At 41.8% G+C, this 12,266-nt stretch overlaps 1 protein-coding gene across 1 annotated transcript in view; it reads right to left on the minus strand.

The window, feature by feature from the left end:
• Positions 1-12,266, minus strand: part of macrod2 (mono-ADP ribosylhydrolase 2) — a 417,061-nt gene that overhangs the window by 89,628 nt on the left and 315,167 nt on the right. The window contains exon 8 of the mRNA XM_079229872.1: positions 8,729-8,802. Coding sequence (XP_079085998.1) covers positions 8,729-8,802 — 74 coding nt within the window. The remainder of the gene's footprint in view (positions 1-8,728; positions 8,803-12,266) is intronic.

The following is a 12,266-nucleotide window of genomic DNA, read 5'->3' on the forward strand; positions in this document are numbered from 1 at the left end:
GCAGTGTAAAATTTGGTTCTAGAGTGAATGAGCTAGTTGGAGTTTGATGAGTCTCCTGTCCTCTTCTGTACCAATAGCTCGACCCACTCTTGCTTTATCACGGTGTGCCAGCCAACCACTATCTGTGCTACACTAAATCAATTAGCATGTCATTAAGATAGCTTGTTCCAGCACAGCAAGCATGGAGGTGGGACTACAGTATCTGCATGAACGGAGAGAGCTGAACTCAGAGGGCATCATATCTTTGCGTCCAGGTGTTAATAGTGCAGTGGGCTGTGTTTATTGGTGGGCTCAGTGCCTGTGTACAAGAGCAGCAGGACAAGGAGGAGATATCAGGGGATATATAGGGACAAAACATTAAGAAAACATTTGATATTCGTCCACCTCAAAACAGATAACTCAAAGTCACCCTACATCAGACAATAAGGTGATAATTCTGCAATTACCTGGAGTGAAGCCACACCTTGGTTTTTGGAAAAGATAGAGAGATGATAGGCTTCATCCCCATTCAAGGAAAATACTGTTTATCATGAGCATTTGCTGCTTTTCTTTATCTTTGACAGCAGGCGTGCTTAATCAAAACGTCTTTCCCCTCTGCAGATAACACAAAGTGCTAAAAGTTAAGCATTAAAGAAATAACTTTGTGGCAATTGCGAAATTGGATCCATATCATCTTAAATCTATTTAAACACTGAAACTAGTAGTATTTAACTACACCAACCTGAGGTCAGGGGAATCAAAGAGCACACATCATATTACCCAGAGTGAGCCAGATAATAAAATCCTCAGATCATAAAAGCCATAAAATCCCCATTCTGCTGCCTTGGGCCAAATGGCTGCCACTAATGTATTAGACTACATGGCATGCATTAGCACTGGTGCCAGAAAAGTAATTATCTGACAGAGAAAACTAATAAGGCATTCACACACACTCTCTCTAAAGCATTTATATGGCCAAATCTGCAGGAGAGGCTGAAGAAAGAATACAGTTATATCAGTTTTAAATTCCATCCACACGCGACACAAGTACAGTATGCGAATGCAGAGTCAAGTGTTTAGTCGTGCCCTCAGCTCCTGATCTGGCCGTATCTCCCTGATGCTCTCAGTCACAGCACATGATTCAAAGGGGCTAGACACTGACTTCAAAAGACCAGTACTGCCTTTGAACACCATGCCAGTTGCACAAACCATCAGCGGCCCATCGGCCTCCTCCAGGCATACGCGGATCAAATTTGTGCCTCTCTCGGCTCCAGATGCGACACTTGGCAAAGTCTTTTCATTAGATACTAGACAATAAAAACACCATGAAGAGGCAATGCAGCAACAGAGAGCTAAAGTACAGCCCCACTTAGTGTTAGCTTTCTCTTCTCAAAGTGTTTTTCATTACTTCAAGCTGAATTTACTGGGGTTTTCAGTCCATACTCTAATCTAAATGTGTATCTACCACTGTACTGGATAGAGACTTTTAAACACATGCCATTTTTTTTTTCCATTACTATTTTTAGTCAAGGTTTCTATGACATAACAAGGACAGGAAAAAGGATTGTCATCAATGGATTGTATAACAGTCATATGGCCAGTTTATATATACAGTATTTACTGTTAGTCACCTGAAGTGAAATAATTAGTGAATCAATAGAAGAATACTGTAATAATAGATTAATCCTTGAAGTCAAGTTTAAGCGAAAATCCCCAAATTTCACTCTTTCCTGCTTCCCAAATGTGAATTTTCCAGAGGTTTTCTCTTTCTTCTATGGTCTCAAACTGAATTTATTTGCGCTTTTGACTGTTTGTCAGACAAAACAAGACATTTGAAGATGTCAATTTGGGGTTTTGCCAGAACTTCCACCAGATATAATGCTATAGATCCTTTTAGCAGACTACATTCCACAGCCTGAAAATCCCTTGTAGTCCAATTACTGGCCCCAGATTTTGTAAAAGAAATAATAAAAGTGTGTCTTTCATAGTTGACGAAAAAGCCTCAACTGGAAAAGTAGTTGTTAGTTTTGTATCTGTAGTCCAGAGACTCTATACACTGTACATTGTGGGTGGCAGAGCAATATCATATGCAGTAAATGTGATCCTCAAAAAGTCTGTAGCAACTCATCTTTGATGCAGAGCACTCAATCACTGACAGGAGCATTTAAAGGTTTTACCTCAGAGTAGATTCACCAGAAACATGAGCAGGCTGTTCGCATACATCTTTCCAGTCTGTTATATCTACCAGTACTGTGGTCCTCAACTTCCATGTTGCTATCAAAACCTCATGAGAGATGCTGCTGACTACTAAAGAAATAGTCCCTTTTATTTCGACAATAATAGAGGTACACAGTTTGTACTGCCCCTTACAACAGAGGATACCACTATAACATTAACATGCATTATTATGCTTCAGTCTTTTAGAAAGACTGATGAAAGAAAGCTTGCATTTAAAATCGACTGTCTGGACGCGGCTAATGGAACAGAACTGCTGGCTTTAAAGAAAAAAAGGTGGACTTTGAATCTGTATTCTCCTTGCGTTTGAGGCAACTCATTATCATTATAAGCCCCATGTATAGACGGTGATAAACAAGCACAAGGAGCACATATGCATGTGGTTTACTGTCTGCTTACCATACCTGTTTCATAAAGCTGGTCACAATACTCAAAAATGTAATTCACATTTTCTAAAGGCGAACCGCACAATATTGCCCTGATAACGGAAACCATCCATCTTATTCAGCTGAATGACAATGAGTGCGTCATGTTATGGCTCCATCTGCCAAAAGCCAGACAGCCTCCTTAACTGATATCCATTCACATAGAAAACAACAATCATACAAAACATACACTATACTGTATTTATTCCTAATAGTCACTTGACATTTGTCACAAATCACCGTTAAGTCTCCAGCCCTGGTTTGAGATGGGATTTATTGTCAGGTGTCCTAAATGATAAATGTTACAATGGTAAACAGATCATTCACAGAACAGGAAAAGGGATGTAAACACCTGTTTTTGGAGCGTCATCGGCACAGTGCTTAATACCAAACCCCAAACCAGAGTGATGTTGAAAGGTGAAATCTCTACACATCAATTTTGTCCTGAGCAGCACAGTGCAGCAGAGCTTATTACAGACTCCCAATCTGTCTCAAGTGTTCAGAATGTGTCAGCAACACTGGGCTGCTGGGACCTTGAAAAGCTTCATTAAAAAGCTTGGCCATCCATAGCACCGTGGCAGCCAAATAAAGTGTCAGGCCACGTTTTTCATCTGCAGATTAGACCTGTGTAAATGTGAATTAAACAAAATTAGATCTAAAAAACTGCTCCAATACCACATGGAGAACTGGTTCTGTTGGGTTGACCCCGTCTCTGTGTCTGCAGCCTCTTGTGCAATTTTGAAGAAATTAGAGCGTTCTGGTCTGCTGTTTACATACCATACAAATATTATATTCCATGTATCAGTGTGGTAGATACAGGGAGGCAGAGGCCGAACTCCCTTATTCTTTCATCTATTGTGATGTGAAGGATCATTCCTGCACTCAGGTGTCTTTAGATTAAAGGATGTCCTCTCCTTGACCACAGCGGGGCTGTTTATTCTTCCACAATGGAAGTCCATGCTTTTAAGAGTGAATTTCACGCTGGCATTGGGGCCCTTTGTGTGCTGGTGAGTGCATCAGCGCTACAGAGTGCTGGCCTGAGAGATAAACTCATTGCTAATCAATCATGCAGTGTCTTCTTTTTCTCCCTCTCTCTCTGTCTTGCACACACACACTGTATGTACACAAAGTCCTCTGCCATTTGATGTAACAGTGCCCTGAGACCTCAGACCCACTCGTGTGTACATTTCAATCAGTGGACAATTACACTCCCATTGCTTAGTGTGTGACTGAAACCTGACAAACTCACACGTACAGTGTCTCAACTGGATAACCACCAATAGAAGAAGTATTCATATGTTTTACATAAAAGAAACAGTGTGCAGTGATAAGTCCTTTCATGTTTTTTTTTTACGTTTCCCGAAGTCTACCAGAGCTCTCTGACTCACTAGGAAAGAGAAGGATGAGCGAGGGGTCTTCAGATGGTTGCAATCTGCAACATCATCGCTTGCTCAGAGTTGGTGAGGGTCCCGAATCCCGATGGGCCTACGTCATTAGTGTACGAATCGGCGAATAGTGACATGTGTACAAAGCTTTGAGTGGTCGAAAACTAGAAATACAAAAGAAAGTATTCAGGGAGAAAAGTACAAGCAGCAAATGGGGATAAGGTTTTGGGGCATTTCACTGTATTTTTCAACGCGAGGCATTGTGTTGCAAGTCGTAAAAAATGGATCACGTCATGAAAGTGAAATGAAAGTGGCATCACAAACGTGTCGCAAAGCGAGGGAATCTGCATCTGCAGAGGAGAGCCCAGGCAGATAAACAGTGGGCTGAATTTTTGGTCTTTATGTTTCTAGTTTATTGTAGAAAGACCTTATCTGTTTGTCTGAGCACTTTATCTTATACTTAATTTAATACCCATTGCACTGTTGTTGTCGTTGATTGTTGATTGTTGTGTCTAATGTATGCACCTTCCGCCGAGAAAACTTTCTTGTTTGTGTAAACATTCCTGGCAAATAAACGGTTTCTGATTCTGATTCTGAAAATAGGGTTTATCATCCAAAACAAAAACCTTCATCAATGATTTAAACATAGAGAAATATTGTCTTTACGTATGCGTTATTATGCTAGGATTGTACTGGTCTGGCCCACTTAAGATTAAAATGGGCAGTATGTGGCCCCTTCACTAAAATGAGTTTGACACCCCTGCCCAAATTGAACAAAAAATATGCTTTTGAGCCCTCAAATCATCATAAAATATTGTCAGATTAACTTTTTTCCAGTCATCTGCCAATAGGCTTGTTCGAAAGACCTGCGCCTCGCCTGGAATCCAGACGAGAGCAGGCGGCCGCAGCAGGAGGCAAAAAAACTGCGGTCAAGTCGGACAGTTTTAGGCTGCCTTCAAAGTATACACAGGATTCACAGAAAAAATGACTTCCTGTTAGTGCCGAACTTTAGGCTACTTGTAGTTTACAGATCACACTTGTTATGTGTTTATAAATATTTATTCATGTAGAAAATGTGTGTGTATCCTTTGCTCTTTTTATGTCTGCCTGTGAAATACATTACTACTGGTTTTGATATGTTTTGCATAAATACGATTTTGTATTAGCAACCACACAAGATATGTTTTTAGATTAAACAATTGACTAATAGTCAGATCTAGGAGCCAATCAGCTCTCTGGTGTGGCGACAGCCAGGCGTTTCCCATCATGCACTGGGCCATGCAGTCGATAGAGAGCTACTGCGTCGCCTGGCTCTAAAATTGGCGGCCGCCTTGCTCTCGTGAGATCATCCCTGACCACATGTGCATGGCGTCGGGATCAAGTCGGACACAAATCTAACCGGCATGCATTGCGCGACGAGTAATGAACTGGGTAATCTCGCAATCTCACAAGCCTATTCTGAGGCTGTTTTCCGTCTAAAACCCCTCCTTTGAATCATGTGAGCCTATGGGAGCTGTCGAAAGCCATCCAAATGAGACTGAGAGCCTTTTTAGCCAATCAAAATGAGTCAAATTTCACATTTGTGACCCGTAGTATGAGAGCTGCTGTAACGGTCAGGAAGCGCATGGTCCTTTAGAGTACAAGCAAGGCCATGTGGAATATTGTTCTCATCAAAAAGTACGTTATATTTCAGTTTCTTCGCTGGGAAGAAACATTTTTGGCTAGATGCAGTGCTTGATAAGTGGCTAAGGCTTTGTCTAACAAGAGGTGTGTCGGTTTTGGCGGATTCTGTAGGTTGTAAGCTTTACAGAATGGTGCGCTAATTGGCTGTAGTATCAAGCTAGAGCGATGAAAATTAATAAAGTGCTGGACATGCACAGCCAATGGTATCGAGTAAGAGTGTGTGTCCATATGGTGTGTTATGGTGGGGGGCTGTGGCCTGCACTCTGCCACCTCAGTGTGTTAGATTCCCAGCCAGCCCATTGTACTGAAATTTCAGCCACAATAGCACAGTATCTTCCCCAAAGCAGAGCCCTTATCATGGCCCTGAAATGACTCGTCTCCGGACGCCCACAACACACGCTCCTCTGGGTCGAGTGCACATAGAGCGGTGCAATCTAGTCCTATTGTTCCATGCCTGATAGACTGGGTTTCAAACCTCTCATTCTCGATCTATCTTTGGAAAACTAGCTGCAATCTGTGATATGACGTACTGTAGCAATGCAGAACCTTTGGGAGCATGTTGATGGTATAGTGTGCAATATCTCATCTCTTTCTCAAAAGAGAGAAAATGAAGAAAACAACAATTTGTACAACATTGCCCGCACATTATTGTGCAGAACATTCATAGCTTTTATTCCCAATCTATTTACTGACTGTAAGGTCTGAATGAGACATGCAGTCTGCTTATAACCTCCTTGTGAGTTGACACAAAGCCTGAAACAGAATCATGCCAGTTATCAATCAGGTTGACACTGGGTGTGTCTATCGAGTAAATGCTGCAGTGATACATTGCTTTTATAAACACATCAGACACAACGGGCGGGATTGGGGCGGCTGTAGTTCATGGGGAGAGTGGTCGTCCTGAAACCCCAAGATAGCCGGTTCGATCCCTGGTCTCCCCATAGTCTGCATGTCGAAGTGTCCTTGAGCTAGACTCCGAGCGCTTCACGGCTGCCCACTGCTCCTTAATTACTAAGGATGGGTTACAATGTAGATAATACATTTCCATACTGTGGGACTAATAAGGGATTTTATATAAAAAAAAATACATGTGCAATGTAACACTAAAGCAGCTAACAGGAAATACATTGTGCTATTCCTTTAGGCGCTACTAGACATTTATTTGAATTCTATTTAAATTCTAGTACAAACTAACTGACATAATAAGGATTTTTTTTTTTAGAAAACTGGTTTGGGATGCACTACGAGTAACCACCAAGCAATGGTGAGTGAAGGAAAATTGGAGGGGAAGACCTGCGGTTTGATTGGAAGACTTTCCAATGTAATACAGCTGTGCTTCTGGGTAAAACGTAGCACTTTATTCTCTCTGATCTCGTTAAATGCTCACTCACTCCTGGTCTAGTTACAGTTGAAGATCCACTGCTTGTGCTTGCACAGCTTTGCCAAACAGTGTTCAGGGAAGCCTCCGTAGACGTCTTCTCCCGTCCGTGAATTGTAATATTTCCCAACTCATACCGAGACGACACGATAGCTATCAGTCAATGCATCACAGAATGGTCTTTTATGTGCGGCAGAGAAACTTCCATATGGCAAATAGCAATCCATGGGCGTGGAACAACAAGAAAAAAGTCAGCTTTGCACATTAGCTCGTTATTTACAGTCAGCAATAAGCTATAGAAAACCTTCTTTACGCCAGAGTGTTGATGGATTCCCAAAGTACATTTTACAGCAATCATCAGGAAGGGAACAAGTGACGCAAACATAGCACATCAACTGCAAAGTAATCCAGCAGCTCGGAATCATTTGGCTGCCTGTTCACAACATCCATAACACCGGCTGAGGGATGTTGTAGCACATTGAGCTGGGAACTTTATAAAACACCTCAATCCACAGTGACAGATATAAACCGTGTTACAGTTAACAGAGATGACCCCCGAAGGTTACTATTACTCACTGGCTAAGAAACTGATGCATTTTCTGTACAAACAGCCTCCTGACACTTGGACCAAATTCTATCATCACAAACTGTTAATTAAAATATAAGAGACTGAATAACCATTTTATTAATACATGTCTTATATAATAATGCTGCTGTAAAAGCATTGTGTATGAAACTTTATTTACTTTTCTAGTCTGACATCAAAGCCACATAGTAAATTAACTTTAGAAACTAGCACACACAGTATTTGTATTTCTCACTCTGTGGATAATTAGACAGCAATATTGTCTTCTCTGTGGTAAAGATCCTTAGAGCAGCTGGCAGCTCAATCATCAGCAAAAAAAGCTTTAGAATAAAAAAGTCCACATCCGTTTCAGTTATCCACACTGCCTTTGTGATGGTCATTTCAAATGAAGACTACTTTTCTCCTCACTTAAACACTCACAAATTGAAGATAATCATCTGTTTTTCAGATTATACCATTCCTCTTGCTTTTTGCTTTAGACGTGGTTTGTAGTGGTACAGCACAATTGATACGATCATGTCACTTTCCCTTTATATACTTTTACTTACTGTTTACTGTTTTTGCTGAGGGGAGCCTGAGCTCTTATATTGTCATTGTCAACGATTGCTTCTGTAATTGTTGTACAAGAACTGAATATTGAAACTTGAATTGGTATTTCCAGACTACTCAAGCTTTTGAGTCCTTGGAAGGCATCATTATAATTCATCTAATACAAAACCAATTTCGGATTATTTCATCTGATGTGTTTATGTTTTTCCAGCATAGACTAATTAAACATTCAACAGACCATTTACACCCTGATTAGTCTCAGACTGGCTTTTAATTTGATATGCATTCAGACCACAAACTAGATGGCTGATCAAGCAAGGCAGGTGGATAAGATGTCTGTCTGATACGGAGATGCATGATAATTAGTTTTCTGTTTTTCAGCTGTTTGGATGGTCTTTCAACTCCTCTCACAGAAAAGCAGAAAATAGACAGCGTCAGCACTGAAGGACAGGTGACTTCAGATTGACAGCCATTTGTTTTGAACATGCATTACTCCGCCATGTCCTACCTTATCCGGATTCTCTTCGATCCAGCTCTTTACTGTGTTCAGAGCAATATCAGCTGCAGGCTCATTTGGAAACCCTAGAAGAGATGGGGCAAAAACAGTGTCAATACCAGTTGTATCCAACATGCACATGCGAGAGGGAGACAAAATCAGACAGGCAAACAGACAGAAAAAGCGATATCTCCACAGGTAACAGCATTTCTCTTAAATCAATGGAAAGCAGTACAAGCTGTTCGTCTCTGGTAGATGAGACCAGCTGTCTGATAAACTCCTGTAGACGTGTGTTGCCAGATGCACAGTGTTGGGAAAACACATACAGATATATTCAGGGGGCCCAAAGTGTGGATACAAGCTCACCGCCTCAGGTAGAACTGATTAATGTGTTGTCTTCAGGAGTGAAAATTACTCATGTAAGTGTGTAATTTTAAACTTACACTAGCCTATTTTAACCAGAATGAACCTAAGAGGAAATGTGGCTAACTAGTGTATTAATCACAACCATTGTGCCTGCTAAGGAGTCCTTACACAGTGCTAACACAATGTATTGATCTGAACACATAGATTGCAGTTTGATTAATTTTTAATAAGGCTAGCGGAGGGAGGACTCTGCTGGATGCTGATCTCAAGATCATTTGCTGCCATTGTAGAGAACTTCCCAAGACCCAACACTTAAGAGTGAGTTATTGACTGTAAAAGCCCTTGAGCCAGCCTCGCTACACCTGGAGAGTATATAAGCCATTACTAAAAGCGCTGACAATCTTCTACTCTGTCACAGAGAAGGGTTTCAGTTGTCTTCATTTCGAAGTAATTGCAGTTGAGTTTGGTCTTTTGTGCCCTTCACAAAACTTGACGAAAGCATTTTATTCTAAAGCCCCGGTGCAAATATCTGCAGAGCTAGTATGAAGTTGCCGTGTAGGTACAAGCTAAACATTGTAAAGCTAGGCCCAGAAGCTGAGAAACAAACATGGCCCATTTTGTCAGTCCTGAGTGACCCAGCTCACGTTTTTAAACGTGTAGCTCTCTCATATTATAACCTATGACCTCCATAAGGGACCACAGGTTGCGGCGGGCATCTTCTTCCTATATCGACAGAGTTCGAGACCTCAATTTCATCCCAAATCAACTGATACAAGGGCCACGCCACAGTTGCAGCCTGTTGGTTATTGCACGGGTCATATTCTCAAATATTTTTCTTTTACTGGGGTCATTGCCACCACTATAACATACTTTAACCTATGAAACAGGCTTACAAGTACTGCAACGACACATAGACTTTAAGGTGGATGAAAAGAGAAATGAAAAGCCACAAAGATCTAACCTAACATTTCCGGAATTCTTTTACTTCTCACCTGCTGTCAAAGCCTCTCAATAACTATTCAGTAAATGCTCTAAATCAACTGCCTTGACAACTCTCACCTATCTGACTGCCTTTGATTTCTCTCTCTCTCCTACCCCTTCCCAGCCTGACAGGAGTGGTTGAGTTACAGTGTGGAGAGGAGAGGGGCTGACGTGGCTGAGCCCCCGTTCCAGCACTGGGTGGAGCGAGATGCGAGCTGCATACCAGCCAGCAGTGACAGCAAGTCTGCTGCTATGGCTCTGTTAGGCAGTGTCTGCAGACAGTGCATGGCCCGTTCACGGCTCCTGCCCTTCAAAAGCTGCCCCCAGAGCTCTGTGCTCAGAATCTAATCCAGCATGCCAAATCAGTTTGCAGGTCACCTGACTCCTCTTGTCTCCCAAACACACTTAACCTTTTCAGTGATATCACTTTGTCTGGTGATGTTTCTTTTTTAAAATCAGTTTCCACACGTATGCAGGTGTACCGACACTTCAACTCACACGTCAAGTAACGTAGGCCAACAGATGTGCGGAAAACAAAAAAGAAGAGAAGAAAAGGATCCACAGAGATAGGACCAGCTGTTTAGGAAGATCACACACAGCGGGAGAGGTGTCAGAGAAGTAAGCACAAAAAAAAAAAAAAACGATTAAATCCGCAAATTATAATAAAAAGTCAGGACCCTCGTCTTTGTGCTCTCCACCTTACACAAGTTAAAAACAGGTCTTAGTGATAATAATAGGTCATTCTGGTCACCAGCAGTGGGTGGATGACATTGAGTCTATTTAATCTATTCAGTGTGGAGTTTCTACAAATGCTCTATTGATTTGAGAGCTATACCTATTAATCATAGCAGGGCTGAATGAGAGAGAGGGGTGAAAAGAGGTGAGCTGTAGGATCAGTGAAGAAGATAAGAGGGAAGTAGAATGATAGATGTAAACAAACATTGGAAAAGAGATGACATAAAGAGCGGTAGATGGAAAGCTGCAAAAAGGGGGTCAGTGCAGCTCGGGGCGGCCTGCCAGAAGAACTCTGCTCGACAGGAACATCAACGGCCCAAGGTCAACAGCAGTGGTTTGAGTGCATCGGTTGCTCTCTCTCTCATCATTTGTCTCCTTCACAGCATCCACTACCTTTACCTCTCCTCTCTTTGCCCCCGTCAGCTTGGCCAAGTATGTTTATATGCTTAAAAACAGCTACAATAAAATACCTGGAATCATCACTCCCGTCAACACTCTTGGCCACAGCAGCCACAGCCCTGTTAGTGCAACATCCACTTACAAGAGTTCAATATACTGATGATCAGAAAAGGAGTGAGTGGGCTGACTCTTTTATATGCTCAAGTACACACGCAATGAAATGTCCAGTGCGTTTACTTCTGCGTCTTCTCACCTCAACACCTCATTCTTGTTTGCTCCATTTGCAGTGTGGAGGGTTCAGTGAAAGCTAATCTGTCAGGAGGTGGAGAGCTGGCCTCAGGCGCAGTGATGGTGGGCCCTCCAGGGTCCCTGCTCTGCTTGGCTCGGCTCTCTCCTATACTGGGAATATGGCCGGCTCAGGGAGATTTGTCTTAGTGAGGCGCACTGATGGGAAATGTGCAGCGCAGCGCCGCTGATGAGGACTCAGGTGGTGCAGTATTATTTCTGCTGAAGGCTCCTCTACTTCATCACCAGGCAGAGCGGAGCATCCAGACAGAGAGGGGGAAAGGGACTATGGCACGTGTCATGTGGAGACAAAGGGTTAAGGCGCCACAGTGCGTTTACATAACGTCTGCATATATATATATATATATATATATATATATATATATATATATATATATATATATATACACACACATATATCTGGTGATGTTGACAGTAGTTATGGGTTCAGCAACCACAACAAATTTGCCTTGGTGACCAGGGAGAATGAAGTTAATGAAACCTGAGAAGGCTGCAGGTCTTTTCAGTTTTTGTTCATCAAATTGTTTCATCCCTTTGATCCATTTTGTGGCACAATTAAAAAGCATGTTAAAATGATATGAGACAGATGACTTTGTTTCATTTGCTTTTAAAATAAAGGTACATTTTTATTCATATCTCCATGTCAGCCCAGTGAGTTATGCCAAAGGAAAGATTCATCTTAAAACAGTATTCACATATTGTATTTCTATGATCTTAGGCATGGAGGACCTTTGTTAATATGAAAAAAAGAGACCAGACACCA

Source organism: Taurulus bubalis (genome assembly GCF_910589615.1).
Source record: "Taurulus bubalis genome assembly, chromosome: 14".
Taxonomy (NCBI): Eukaryota; Metazoa; Chordata; class Actinopteri; order Perciformes; family Cottidae; genus Taurulus; species Taurulus bubalis.